The sequence below is a fragment of the Chenopodium album genome, chromosome 17, assembly GCF_948465745.1.
Source record: "Chenopodium album chromosome 17, dcCheAlbu1.1, whole genome shotgun sequence".
NCBI lineage: Eukaryota > Viridiplantae > Streptophyta > Magnoliopsida > Caryophyllales > Amaranthaceae > Chenopodium > Chenopodium album.
In genome coordinates this window covers 33316409-33332010 of record NC_137850.1, presented here as the reverse complement: position 1 = coordinate 33332010, position 15602 = coordinate 33316409, and the positions used below count along the sequence as shown (strand labels likewise).

Sequence of the window (15602 nt, the reverse complement as noted above, 5' to 3'; positions counted from 1 at the left end):
ATGGGTGTCTACACCATGACTCCATGAGAGTGTTTTTCACTAGTGGAAAAATGTTCATTTGTAACGCCTCAATTGTAACGGGCATAATTAAATCCATTACAAAAAGATGATTCGTAGCGGGTAATATATAGGTCCGATACAAATAACTAATATTTGTAATGGGCGAAAATTTGACCGTTACAAATAAACAGTATTTGTAACGGACAGAAATTTGTCCGGTACAATTACTGCTCTAATCGTAACGGCCAAATAAGGTCTGTTACAAATCGATCACGTGTTAGGAGCTTAAGACTAACATTAGGGTTTCTCCCATCAGCCATTTTCCTCCCTCTCCTCTTCTCTCTCCTCTCTCTCTCTCTCTCTCTCTCTCTCTCTCATAGTCTCACATCTCTCTTTCGCTTATTCTCTCTCCTCAATCTACAACTTTAAATTGCAGATCTTCGTTATTTAGATCTGATTTGTGAATTTCTGTCAACTTATTTGGACCAATTATTCGAAGATCGACGTTTCGACTATGATTTTTTTGGTATTCGTCCATGGCTAATCTCTGAAATCCGATTCAAAGCCATGATGCTGAAGCTTGAGTAATTCACCTCCGTCGAAGCTCCATTGTAGAAGCTTATGAGCTTTAACTCCTTATTGAAACAAAATCAGAGGCAAATTCTGTTTTTTTTTCATTTATTAACCATTGAATATCAATTTTTCAGGTCATTATAGTCAAATTCGGGATATTTTGAGGTGAATTATTGAACTATTTGTTATATTGCTCAATTTATTAAAGATTATAACAATCAATTTTGCTGCTAGAATTTCTTATGTGCATTTAACGTTGATAATCTTGAGCAAAAAGAATTTATTTTGATTTTTGGAACCTGATTTTAATGGGTTTAGGTTCAATAGTCGATCTTCTCAGTGTTGTTAAATTTATTGGCTGCATGGAAATTTTTATCAAGTCAAAACTAAAATGTTATTGTGTTTGTCACTACTCACTAGTATGTGTCTGTTGCTTCGCTTATATTTGTGCACTCTCTAATAAATTATGAGAGTATGATGAATGAAAGTAAATGCTGATTGAAATTGGCTATATACACAGAATTATCAATGCTTTTCAAGATGCATAAGGAGAGGGGTGGGAGGGAGGGGAAGGTGAGCCACGGGGCTGGATTTGGCTGACAATCTTCAACTGTGTCTTGCGATTTATTTATTTGTCTTTTTGAAATTTAAGTCTCACCCTTGCTGGAGGTCAATTTATTTGTTTGTTCTATGAAGCTTTCTGATTGATATCTTAGGTGTAAGCTAAGTTCTCTAATTCCACAGCTAGATTGATCTGTATCTTGTTTGGTAATTCTAAATCAATTGGCTAGCATTGATCTGATCCTTTGCTTTATTAGTTTAGATGAAAATGATCTAAGTTTTTGATGTATAAATCTTCTAGAAGACGTTGGTTGGTTGGTTGATCTTAGGATACAATCATACATTTTCCCATCATACTTATCTACCAATCCTTGTATCTTAGAGGAAGTTGTTAAAGTCATACCAATTCTGATACCTGTCCATTTATGTGTTTTTTACATGCACCTGTGAGGCTGTGACTAACTAGCAGAGTGAAAATGGTCTACTATAAATTATGGCATGGGCTTTAACTTATTCACATCAAATTATGTCTTAATATCTAGAATAATATGGTTGGATGCCAGAAAACATATACCTATTAAGTATTAACTATAACAGTAATTGTGGTCAGTTACTGATTACAATTTTTGAGCTACTGAAAGAAATCAAAGATATGCTTCAATTTGACAGAAGTTGACAAACCATATAGTCATTATTGCTGTTGTTAGATATGGCATTTCACTTTTAAGTGATTATGGTTGTAAGAACATCATGTGCTTCTGTTAGGCTGGCTTTTACTTAGAAACTTTGTTCTATGTGATTCTTTAATTATAGGTCAATAGTTGCATGAGCAAAATGGGAAAGGCAGTTATCGAAGTAGCAGCGAATGCTGGACTTCATATTGTTCCTGTATCATTCGGTGCACATGAGGAGAGTGGGCAGCTTGTCCAAGTGGGAGATAAAGAAATTCAGGTCCACAGTCCTTTAGAAAGAGAAGATATCCTTGCCTCTATCTATGATGAATATCCTGAGCTGATTGTGGTAGACTATACAGTGCCGACTGCAGTAAATGGTATGGAGAACATATGAAAACTTGTAATTTATATCTTTGTTTCTTGTTGCTTATAAATAATTAAGGTGGTGCAACTGTTTGATGATTGACACAGTCTAACTTTATCTTGGTAATAGGAAATTAAGAAACCCCATTGTATGTAATTAGCTGTGAATTAAAGGTTTAGACCTTTAATGTGGATGCGTTTTTGTTGACCAGCATTATTCAATCATTATCTTATGTGCAATACTTCATTTTGTCGTATCTATGCTATTAAAATAAAGAGTTTGCTTTTTCTTTCCCTTGCTATATTGCATTTGACTATTTAATTGATAATTAACTTGTGATCACTGGATTTTTTAAATTTATCATATCTAGGCTTGGTCATTTTACAAAATACACGAAAGTGGAGTTTTTGCTTATCGCTGATCCTTTGTGTATTTTTTTTCCATGTAACTCTTCGTTATCCGGGAAATATTTTCTGTATTTAGCTTTCAGGGTAGTTTTTTTTTGGCATGGATTTTGGGGGGTATGAGGCCTCTCTCAGTGTTAAGGGGTGAGGTTACATTCCTCCTATCTTATTTGTCTACGATGTTGTCTTAAACAGGCTGGGAAACATTCATCATATTTATCTAAGATGTTATACTAAGCAAAGTCATGAGATTTATTCATTTTTCTCATCATATGTGGATTTGACCTATAAAACTTCAAGCCAAACTCTCTACTAATGTGCAACAATTTTGTTGGTCAACAGTAAAGCTAGATGGAGAACTACAGAACGCATGATCAATATTTGGTGTGTTTTGTTTATCATCTTTGTATGGTCACATGCATAGTTTTAATCGATGGGCTTATATCTTTTTAATTCTCAGTGTTGTTTATCACCTTTGGATTAGTTTTTCTATTCCTATTATGCCTTTTATTGTACTAGGGATCGTCTTTCATTGTTACACTTTATGGGTATTAATCTATTCCCTCGTACTTCATGGTTTTTTATGTAAGATTACCTCCTGGCTATTGCTACTCTTTTGTTTTCTTGATAATTTTATGATGTCCCATATTCATTATTATACTTTGAGTGGATTTGGGTTGGCAGAGGACTATATTTTTATTGTTATTTTACCCTTTGGACTATCTTAGTCAATATTTTGTTATCAACTTTCAATAATATGATGAATCCCCAATTCCACCTTCTTTTTGTTTATATATTGTGGTCTTGTTTAGTACCCATTTTTATATCTTTTCTGGTTGTTAAATATGGGTTTGGTCTAGCTAAAGTAAGTTTGTTCTCATTTAGGTATATCTTGTTCTTTTATTGTCCAATTATTGTGTTTGTGTTGGTTTCTCCTCTAATGCTGATTCGGATGCTTAGCCATCCGCTATGGAATCGGGTGTTTGACATCCGCTGTGGGATACTAGTGATTTTCTCACTATTTCGATTCTTATTGGTGACTATTGTATTTTGGTACTTTAATTGTATGAATTGGGAAAATAATTATTTTGAATGTATTGCTCGCGAAATATTGTTGTACTCTTTTGTGACAGTAACTGTTTTAAGATTTCAGAGTGTCAGAAAGAGGTATTAGAAGCAAAAACAATGGTTGAAGAAGCGGAACGAGCTTTGGGGGAGAAGGGTGAGATCACCCTAAATGAAGAGAGGTTGGAATCAGCGAAAGCAGCTGCAGTTTGTGCCTTGGTTGGAACCCTTGCTGCTGTCCCAATTTATCTCTCAAGGGTGACAGATAGTCCTCAATTGTTGCTTCAATTAGGAGTCATATTCATATCTACATTGGGACTTCCTATTTTAACAGGAGCATACATCTATACATTGATCTTTGTAAGTGACAGATATTTAGATGTTATCACCTTGCATATTCCTTATTAGGTTTGTATAATAAAATATTATTGATGCTTCTCTTTGGCCTCTGTATTTAATGAGTATGCTCATATATCTTCAAGTAAATCTATTTCTTTTTCCCTTTGTGGATTTTCCTATTACTTGCTCTCATTGTATATCTGAGACATTTAGAATTGAAGCAGCCAAGGCTCAAAGCTCACAAGTTTCTTAGATAAGAGTCCCTCAATTTTATTAGTTTTTCTGGGCATTGGATTCTCTAAAACTTTGCAAATCTTTCAAATTGATTGCTTGCCTCATGTTTGTGTTTCAGTGGCTGACTTAGTGTTTGGGCTAGGGTTCTTAATTTGCTAATCTGTGATTTTTTTTTTTTTTGATGTTTTAGGAGGCAGGAAAGATTGGGATTCCTGTATGATTATGTATTAGCTGTTAGGAAACCCATTTCTGCTGGATTTCAGTGACTTGGATCTTTGCCTGGTGTTGATAATTTGCCTTCAGCAGCATCACCGACATCGGCATCAACGGTTAGTTTGCTTTGTATCAAAGGGACCATATAAAGTTGAGCTTCAGTTTGCTACTCTTAATAATGTGTAAAATCTTAGCCATGATACTAGGAAAGTACCTATGTCTGGTCTCTAGACATCTGAATATGGTATACTGTACAGTATTAGAATTTGGACCAAAAAGTGACTTGACAGATTGATATATTGATGGTAAAAAAACTCATATCACTGATATGAGGTAAAGAAAATAAAAATGGCATATTGGAGAATATTGTGCTTTGCTTCCACAATTTATTCAGATATGATATTCTCGTAGTTATCATTCGATCCATGTTTTTCTTAAGTGAAGATGAGCAGTGGCCTTATGTACTCCGCGTCACTGACTCACCAATTCTCTTTTTTTTTTCTTTTTTTTTTTTTTTGGTTAATGGCATGAGTTTTAAGTATTGGTTTATTAAGTGTTCCATGATAAAGCAAATCAAAATTTTCCTTTATTGATGATGAGTGTCAAAATCATATTACAGCAATTAAATTCATGGAAATTTGTGCAATTGCAATTTTTACAGATTTATATTCTAATACCAGGAATATTCAGTAGCCTACTCGGTATTTCACAAACATATTGGAAGAGGGATCATTTGTTCATTTGGCCTGATATTCAAGGCAATAATGCCAGCAGGAGGAGTGGTAGCAGTCAAAGTACTCCTCTGACACACTCATGCACTGAAACACATCTTTCAGACCTTTTCGTGGCTTAGCATGCTGAAAATTGTGTTTTCAACGGCTGATTATTGGTACTTTTGTCGGAAGTAAAAATTTTCCTCATTCTTGTTCTAATCTGTTGCCTAAAATTTCAGCGGTAGCAGCAATGAGATGGGCATGCTGAAAATAATCTTACAGATTAAAGAGCTGAGGATGGAAGCTAATTCAAACAATGAAACGGGTAAGCTGAAAATAGTCAATCATTTATATCTTGTACAACTACTATATAGGTATCTTCAAGTTCAATAAGCAAGTATCTTTCTTCTCTAGCTTATGCTTATAATGTATTTCCTTTCTACAGATTGTTGGTGCATTGATCGACGCCGAAGTGTTTTGGTTGGTGTTTGATGTTGCTCTTGATTGCTGCTGTTACTACTGGCCTGCTGCTGTTTGTGCTCCATTGTTTACTAAATTTTGTAATCAATAGCGTTTTGGACTTCTCAATAGGAGAGTTTATAATTAGCATACAAAATTGGATTTTGTATATATGTTATGTTTGATAATATGTTTGTGGCATGAAATATTTGGATTTGTTATAAATTATTATAATAATTTGGGTGGTAACTTGTAAATGGAAAGAAGAATAGGGGTATTTGTAACTAGCACCTGAAATGCTAGTTACAAATGCCCCTAATTTTTTGTCTTATTCGGAGATTATTCGTAACGGGCATTGTAATTGCCCGTTACGAACAATGCCCGTTACGAATAACTAGTTATTCGTAACAGGCACTTACAATGTCCGTAACGAATAAGTAGATTCGTAACGGGCATCGTAAGTGTCCGTTACAAATAAGTACTTATTCGTAACGGGCACTTGAATAATGGGTTATTCGTAACGGGCGTTTCAAGTGCTCGTTACGAATAATGACTTATTGTATTAAAATAACAACTTATTCGTAACGGGCACCTGAAACGCCCGTTATGAATAACCTATTATTCGTAACGGGCACTTGAAGTGCCCATTACGAATAAGTTTTTATTTGTAACGGAAAGTGCCCGTTACGAATAACAATGGCCATCCGTAACAGCCGTATACGTAACGGACGCTGCCCGTTACGGATGGGCCCTTTTTGCCCGTTACGGATGGCCTTTTTTCTACTAGTGTTTCTTTGTTCTTTTACGTGACAAATTATAGACGAAATACAACTTAAAAGTATTTAACATTATTATGAACATAAAAAATAATAAAAGTAAAGTTCATCTACATAAGTACTCCTGTCATCCCTTATTATTTGCCCCATTTGACTTATCACGGTCTCCAAGAAGCGTCTTTAAACGAATATATCTTTATTTTTATAAGCGTGAAAATTATAAAAACTAGATGCTAATAAAATATACAACGAGATGAATCCAATAAGACCCCTTTTGACTATATAATCTCTTGTAAATTAAGGAGAATTAATGGTCAAAGTTATCAAAATTTGACCCAAATATTAGTAATGGAGCAAATTATCCTTAAAAAATGGCAAATATATACTCTGATGGGAAATATAGAAAATGAGATATTGGGACAACTTTACATGTTTTAGAATTTAAATATTTTGTATAATGATGTAGATGGAGGGAGAAACTTGGGAGAAGAAGACTTTCACGGTCTTCTTCTCCCTCTATCTGAATGCTCTTTGTCTCTTCTCTTTCCAACCATTTTACATGTTGTAGAATTTCTCTATCTCCAACCACCAAATGGTAATCATTTTCTTCCTCTTCCTTACACTCAACTTCACTACCATCATTGTAGATGATAAATCCACCATGGATTACTTGTTGAAATCCTTCGCATCATCTCCTCCTTCTAGGTGGGATTCTTCTACAGATTTCTACAAATAGAAGGGTGTAATTAACTTATATAATAGCAACAGAGTTACCTCCATTAATCTTGCTTCTCAATATCTAAAAACTATATTTCCTTTTTCAGTTAATACCCTCTCTCAACTCGCAACTCTTTCTCTTCAAAACAATGAAATCATTGGTCCTTTACCTTCTTTAGCTAATCTCTTTCTTCTTCGAACTAATTTTCTTGATAATAAAAATTTCACTTCAATCCCATCTGGTGCTTTTTCTGGGTTGAGTTCACTTTAAACTTTCCCTCGCTCTCTCCTTTGATGATGACCTTGCGGCATGACAATTTCCCTCTGAGCTCATTGATTCTTCACGTTTGGTTAGTTTTTATGTTAATGATGTGAACAGTGACAGATAGATATTAGACTAAAAGGTATGGGGAGCCAAATTTTAAACTGTAATAACTTCTAATTAAAATTATAGACATTTGACTTTAAAAAAAACAGTAATCTGACCGAAGTCAAGTTTAAAGCAATGGAGTCCATCGACCCCACGTAACTCTTATAAACTCTTGTAACATAAATTTAAATATAATAATTATATAATTAATCATTATAAAGAAACAATATGTGAGTTTGATCTAAAAATTTAAATTACACACACTTAAATGGGCCAATAGATGCAACCACCATATTACGATATATGTACAACAATTGTACAATATATATACAAAAATAATATAACTTAAAAATATGTACCATTTTGGATTTATAATTGATAAACTGTGAGTTATGAACTAAATTTGTAATTTTTAATTCGAGCGTAAATATTTAAGGTCTCAATAAAAATAAATTTAAATATCAGTTTTTTTTAATTAAGTACTAAATATATCTATGTTAGATTAAATTTTAATTTTCATTTATTTGAACTCACTTGAAGAAGTTGTAGATCTGTCCCTTGAAATGGTTTCAAAAAAAATTCACTTGAAATAATATTTTTATCATGCATGTCTAATAACGAACCGGGTAAAGACCCACACACTATAATTGTTGAAACTCAATCTCAAATTATGTATTCCGGTAAACGACCAGAATACATCTGGAATTGGGCCTCCCATTTTCACATCCAGGGGAGGATCTTCATTGGGGCTCACAAAGGTCCGACCCCTATAATTTTTGTATACAGATAGAATACCAAAAGTAGGCTAGGGGAAGAGTTTCAAGCAGCTAGCTCCTGATTTTCCTATGAAATTTAGTTCTGAAAGCTTGATGGGTGCAACCAACAATTTTAATGTTAAGAAAAAACTTGAGTAATAGTTCATTAGATATATAGATTTTTAACGCAAATCCAAGAGGCAACCTTACCTGGGATGCTACGTAAATGATCATCCTGCAAAGTTTTTTTTTTTTTTTTTTTTCCATAATTGCCTCATAAAATTTTTTTATCCATAAATACCTTCAAAATGAGTTCTCATTGTTGACCACTACTTAAATTTTTTTTCTGATGTTGACCTTAATTTTCAGGTCATTTAAAGTCATGTGCAGGGCACGTGTTTTGTTTTTATTTTTTATGATTTTGTTGAATTTTCCCCCATTTTCATCCATTTTCTCTCTCTTCTTATTTTACCCATCTCTTTCACTTTCTTCTTTGTTTTATCATACCCCGAAAATTCAGAGTATAACAAGCACCATGAAATTACACTAATGAGCAATTGATATATGATGGGTTCAAAATTTAGAGTGTAGTGCAAAATAAATTTTCACATATCTCCCGATTCATCTCCGTTAAACCCACGTTATAATTCTGTCTCCTCCACCATGGTTGTGGTACGTTGTGAGCGCCTCCACCACATTCGAACACTTCATCCATCATGTTTACTTAATTCAGGTAACAATTTGAACCTAATTAATTGAGGTAGTGTGGGTAACAAATCATTTTCATTGAAAACGAGTTACAACATTTAGGGTTTTAGGGGGATGATGTTTTCATGTGATTGACTAAAAAAAGATTCAAACAAATTAATTGAGGTAGTGGTGGCTTTTTAGGGGGGATTCAACTAAATTCATCATTTGAGATTTGAGAGGGATGGAGACGATGGAGTATCTGATTAGTGGAAGCTAAGAGAGAGAAAAGGGGGGAAATGGGGGAGAAAAATTAACAAAAGCATAAATAAATAAATAATGAAACATGTGTCATGCACATGTCTTTAAGTGACTAGAACATTAAATCAACATCTGACAAAAAAAATTAGGTATTGGTCAACAATGAGAACTCCTTTTGAAGGTAGTTTGTGGAAAAAAAAGAGAGAGAGAAAATTGTGAAAAAGGACCTTTTAAGTGGTCAACTTTTTGAAAAAGGACCTTTTAAATAAAAACTTATGAATAAGGACCTTTTAAGTTGCATTTTGTTTGTATGGGGTACTTGGGTGAGCTTGCATGGTGGTCAACGCCGGAGCTCCGGCATTGACTATCACGTGTTAGTCACGTGACTTTTAAAAAAAAAATTAAATTTCCCCAAATTCCCTCCCTTCTCGACCTAACCCTTTCATTTTCCCCCCTTTCTCTCTCTTTCTCTCTCCTCCTCTCTAATTCGTCACTTATGTACTGTCCAAATGGTCGGCCAAACATTTACTACTTTTTCCATTGTTGGTGAGCAATGAATTGAAGACAGAGCATCAATTGAAACAATTACTTTTACCACAAAAATTGAAACAATTGCATAAAGGATAAGCAACATAGCTAACTGATCATTTTAATGTCAGTACGTTGACCATCAGAATTATCCAATAGCTTCTTCATCCTCTCATGCTCTTCATTAAGCCTTCTCTTTTCATGTTCCATGCAAGTAACTCTACCCTTAAGGACATTCAAGTCCGTAGTCAACCTCTGTTTCTCAGTCACCAACACATTAGTCACATCCTTCTGCCACTCTAGAATGTCTTCATCAAGCCATTCAAAATAATCACATCCTCTTTGCCCAGTTTCAAAATTGTAGAATTTACAAGCTCTAAATCGTCTTCCAGGGTTATCATGGGTCCACGAAGTACGTTGAGCAACAGGTTTTCCAGAATTGCATCTTCTCATCTTTCTTTAAGGAGTAGAGCGAGTAACTGCAACCCTAAATTTTGCAGCACCTTGTTCAAATTCGCAAAAATTTTAACCACTACACACTAGCTAAATCTAAATGAAATGTAAAACATCACAATGGAAGGGTTTAATTGTTGAGCTTTCAACTCAATACCTAATCTATTAACTCTTTCTCTAACAAATTGAGAGCAATTGCAGATGAACTAATTCTAGGGTTTCAAGGAGGAGAGAGAAAGAGAGAGAAAGGGGGGAAAATGAAGGGGTTAAGTCGGGAAAGGAGGGAAATTTGGGAAAATTTTTTTTTTTTTTTTTTTAAAGTCACGTGACGACTAACACGTGATAGTCAACGCTGGAGCTCCGGCGTTGACCACCACGCAAGCTCACCCAAGTACCCCATACAAACAAAATGGAACTTAAAATGTCCTTTTTCACAAGTTTTCACTTAAAAAGGTCCTTTTTTCAAAAATTCGACCACTTAAAAGGTCCTTTTTCACAATTATCTCAAAAAAAAATTATATGGAAGTTTTGGACAAAAAATTGTTAAATAAAGGCAGTTTTGGACAAAAAATTCTCCTGCAAATTGCAAAGGGGCTGGCTTATTTCCATAAGGAGTAGTGTAGAAAGAGAATAGCTCATCTATATGTAAAACACCAAAATGTGCTTCTAGATTACGCCCTTAAAGCCAAAATATCCGATTTTTGTCTTGCAAAGTTTTTTGACAAAGATGAAAGTTATGTAATGACTCAAATGAGGAAAACTCAAGGGGTACCTTACCTAGCTATTAGAAGTCGGTTGGTTTATGTTAATGTTGTATATTTGTCATGTTAGGATTTTTAGGCAAGTTAAGTCTCCTTTGTATGTGTAGACACCCAAATGTGTCTCCCCAAAAGCCAAACCCAGAGATGAGTACTTTTCACGTCACTTGATTATCGAACGAAGTGAAAGTGTGAAAAGTCTTGTGATGCGGTCGTTTTAATAAAATACTTTTTTCTGTTTTCAAAAATCTTCTCTATTTATGGAAATAGCCAGTCCAATTTATCTTGGTCCATGATAAGGGTCCAATAATAGTGTAGTTGGGTCGAGCTCGCAAAGAGCTTTCCAATGATATATTATAAGCCCAATTCCGATGAATAATGAGGAAGTTATGACCAAAATACTAAATTGGGTCCAAAATGATTTTATGGCCCAATGATCTAGTAGAGGGCCCATTAATTATTATTCCTAAAATTATTAGGATTGATTCTAATTTTCTAGAATAGTCTAGAAGGTTATTTTGAGTTCTGATAGAGTTAGGATTGATAATTATCATTTTAGAAAAATAATGAATTTGATTTGAAATAAAACAAGTGTTTTATTATGATAAAATATGATTTAAACTTGATAAACACGGAGTTGTATTGCTTAATTATATTAAGAAGATAATTCCGTACAAAAGCGCGTTTTATCTTTTAACCAGCGTGTAACGACAAGTCTGTCGCCAAATGACAGAACATGTCGCCATGTGTGATTCTTGTCGTTTCGCGCTGGGTCCTGTCGCTGGCGACAGGAGCTAGTTTTATTCCGATTCAAATTCTGATTCTTTTCTATCGTTTTCAGACTATTTTTTTTTTATAAATAGGGTTGTATTTCCCCATTTTCATTCATTCACAATCATCAACAATCATCAATAATTCTCTCAAGCAATAGCTTATTCTTCCCTCTCTTTCTAAACCTTCCCTTTTACAAAATTCTGCATTCACAAGTCCTGGGCACACCTAGTCAAGTTCGAAGTTGCTTTCGCCCTAGACGTGAAAGGTTGATAATTTCTGAGGGTTTGGTCCCAAATCTCTATTTCAATTATAAATTAATTGTGTTGATTTAATATTTTCCTTGAAGTTACTAACGTGTGTATTTTGTTATTAGAAAGAGATACGAGGCATCAAAGTAAGTAATTACTTTAATTATTCTTTTGATATAGAAATCATGCTTTGATTATTTTAAAAAAAAAAAGTATCATGTTAGGATGCTTTTATTGCTTCCTAGTATCATATTTAGGTTGCTTCCTATTTTCTCCTATCATGTTAGTATCATGTTAGGGTTAAACCTTTGATTTTTATTGTTAGTGACATGCTAGGATTTGTTATTAATCTTGTTAGTATCATGCCTAGGATCTTGCTAATATTATTATGCTTTGAGAATATTATTATTATGATGATGATGATTTGTTGTCAATATACATATTGTTGCTTGATATTATTACTGTTATTGCTTGATCAGGCCCTCTCTTGCAGGATTAAAGGGAATTTATATGTAATCACGCTTAATAAAATAATTAATAATCTTGTTTAGGCTAATTTGATTATAATTCAAGTGGTCACCAATAATAGATTTGTTTGTGCATTAATAATCAACCAACATAGATTACACAGGTTTAGGATTAATATATTGATTGTATATTAGTCAGAAAACGCACATGAATATGAGAAGAATAAAGTAGAGGTCTATTATTAGGGCATGTTCAATCTTTTTTAGGTTGGATTTGTACCTTCATCCCCAAATATCCAGTCATGGTTCCAAACCACTATGGAGTTAGCAATCTCATGGATCGTGAAGGGGTGTAACCTTCACCCTGTGAACGGTTTACAAGTTCCTAAAACTTGTTGGCGACTCTTTTACTCTAGCTTCCTTCCCTTTGGACGCCACCATGCTTAAGTGTATGATCACAGTGGGGCTCAAGTGTGGGATGCTTGAAATATTCCCTACAGTATGATACTATATATATTGTCGTAAATATCAATACAAGGCCAAACCGTTTTCTCTAATTTCTGTAGAGTTTAACATTATATTGCCCCTGAATGGTTTGGTCGAAAGATTAGGTCGAAAGATCACAGAGAGAGCTAATGTGTATAGTTCTGAGGTTGTAGTGTTAGAAATAGTGTTTAGGAAGAAGAACTTAGCTTGGATTACTATCGGAAAGCACTCTTAACCAACAGGTTAAACAAAAGATTGAGGAGTGCCAGTTGTTTAGTCTACTAAACGAATGCAATGAGGATATGAAGCAAAATGCTGAAGACGTTAAGAAGATTATTAAAATTGCATTGTGGTGTTTGCATACAGAGCCAACTCGGCGTCCTATCAAGTCAATGGTGGTGAAAGTATTGGAAGGACAGGAAGGTGCAATGGCTCTAGTAAAAATTCTACATGGTCATCTTAAGATGACCATAACTATTCTTAAATTTTATTGGTTGATTTTTCCATTTTTTTTTTAAATGATTGGTAAAAAAAAAAAAATTTCTATTTTTAATTCTTTTTCTTATTGGATTTTTTAGAAAATAACACCACAAATTTTAAAAAATTTTGATTATAACACCACATTATCTCAAATTTTTATTATAACACCCCAAAAAATTTGATTTCACCACCAACTAACGGATTTGGATGGAATCCGTTAGTGGGACCCACCAAGTACACGTGGCACTCATTGATTAGTTTAAAAAAAAAGAAAAATAAAAAAAGAAATAGAAAACCTAAACCTTAACCCAACCAGCCCCACCACCGCACCGCCGACAACTCAACTCCAGCCGAAAACCACCACTGCCCCCACCTTGACCGCCGAAACCGAGCGACCAACACCCCTACACCGGCGCCTCTACCTGTTCACCTCTTCCCCTCCCCGAAAACAGCCCAACTACTTCAAATCACCGCACAAAACCACAACGAGAAAACCACCACCTTTTGCCCCACCCTTGAAATGGCCAAATCGACCACCGAAATTTACCATTCTGGGTTTCCATGGTCGATTCCATCCATTTTGAGGGTGAAAGGGTAAAGGAGAGGTCGTTTTTTTTCCGGTTGGAATTCCGTCCGTTGGGGTTTAAACGCCGATTCTCGGTGGCTTGGGTGTTTTGAGGTTGGGTTAGGTGGGTTTTCGGTGGCTGGGGTGTTTCAAGGTCTTCTCCGGTGGGCTTCTCGGTGGCTGAGGGTGCCGACGGTGGTTATGCATGCGATGGGGAGAGGGGTTGCTGGCGGTAATTGCAGGGTTGCCGGTGGTGGGGCTGGGTAAGGGTTTAGGTTTTTTTTATTATTTTTCTTTTTTTTAAAAACCAATAAATGAGTGCCACGTGTACTTGGTGGGTCCCACAAATGGATTTCATCCAAAAATCCGTTAGTTGGTAGTGAAATCAAGTTTTTTTAGGGTGTTATAATAAAAGTTTGAGATAACGTGGTGTTACAATCAAAATTTTTTAAAATTTGTGGTGTTATTTTCTAAAAATTCCTTTCTTATTTCCAAAAAATAATTTCTGCTTTCAAAAATTCTTTTTTTTTTTCCTATTTTCATAATTATTTTATTAGAAACACTTTTAATAATGTAAAGAAATTAGATTAAATAAAAAAAAAAACTGAAACCAAAATACTTTTATCGTTCATCATTTTACCATGAACAACCCAGAAACTCAGATCCGACAACGCAACAGTGGTTGATTTCACAAGACCGGATTTTCGTGGGTTGATATGGTGGTGGTCTGATATTCGAAACAACGGTGGTAGATAAGGATGCGGTTTTCGTCAGTTTTGTGGGGGATTTCATGGGTTTTGTGGGTTTGTGAGTGTAGTGTTCATGGCCGAATTTGACTTTCAGGGTTTTTAGGGTAGGTATCGGTGGGTGAGAACAGTTTTCAAAGAGCGTTGGGGAGGTTTCATGGGTTTTGTGGGGGTAGATTTTGTGGGGTTTATGGCGATGGTTTGAATTTTCTGGGTTTGTGGGTGTGAAGTTCGTCATCTGGATTCGTGGTGATGGGACGGGTGTTGGAGGCGAGTAAGACGGTGGTGATGGCGGGTGTAGGCGACGGGTTTTGGGGTGTAGGTAATGGTGGGTGGGTAGCAAATTATTGAACAATAATGAAGAATGAAATTTTGATTTTGATTTTTTTAATTTAATCTTATTAGTATTTTACTTTATTAAAAAATGATTTTAATAAAATAATTATGAAAATAAAAATAAGGTTTTCAAAAATCAAAAAATATTTTGGAAAAAAGAAAGAGAACTAAAAATAGAAAAAAAAATTGACCGACCTTTAAAAAAAAGAAAAAAAATCAACCAATAGGATTTAAGTATAGTTATGGTCATTTCAAGAATCTATCTATCTATATCTATATATATATATATACTAAAATAACAATCGCTGATGTCATCATTGCCTAAGTGTCACTATTTTATTTAATTTTTTCCCTCCAAAATACAAGGATGATGTCATATTTTTTTCATTTTTAAGCTACCCTAATAAACATAACTTTGAAAAAATATTCCATTTGAATTTTTAAATTTTAAATTTTTGGTTTTCTACACATATTATGCTATTTAGTTATTTACGAGTTGTTAACAATAGTTAATAATATAATTTAATTGAATTTTTTTAATTAAATATGAAAATTATGCACTTTCGGAAATTGTATATTCATATTTAATTAGAAAT

At 34.4% G+C, this 15602-nt stretch overlaps 1 protein-coding gene across 2 annotated transcripts; it reads left to right on the top strand.

The window, feature by feature from the left end:
- The first annotated feature begins 351 nt into the window (after positions 1-351).
- LOC145587800 (uncharacterized) lies at positions 352-5405 on the top strand. Of its 2 annotated transcripts, none has more exons than XM_081644480.1 (5): positions 352-584; positions 708-738; positions 1948-2185; positions 3730-4001; positions 4405-5405. In XM_081644480.1, exons 3-5 carry the CDS (start codon positions 1960-1962, stop codon positions 4432-4434), a joined length of 528 nt encoding a protein of 175 aa, XP_081500606.1. In that variant the 5' UTR covers positions 352-584; positions 708-738; positions 1948-1959; the 3' UTR covers positions 4435-5405. The 2 variants fall into 2 exon arrangements, with proteins under 2 accessions (XP_081500606.1, XP_081500605.1); XM_081644479.1 differs by having other exon boundaries at positions 352-611.
- The last annotated feature ends 10197 nt before the right edge of the window (positions 5406-15602 follow it).

Bases quoted from the DNA above. Each gene is read 5' to 3' on its own strand.
- LOC145587800 (XM_081644480.1), top strand. From the start codon at position 1,960: ATGAGCAAAATGGGAAAGGCAGTTATCGAAGTAGCAGCGAATGCTGGA. The intron at 2,186-3,729 runs GTATGGAGAACA...TTAAGATTTCAG, and splicing joins AGTGCCGACTGCAGTAAATG to AGTGTCAGAAAGAGGTATTA. The intron at 4,002-4,404 runs GTAAGTGACAGA...TTGATGTTTTAG, and splicing joins ACATCTATACATTGATCTTT to GAGGCAGGAAAGATTGGGAT.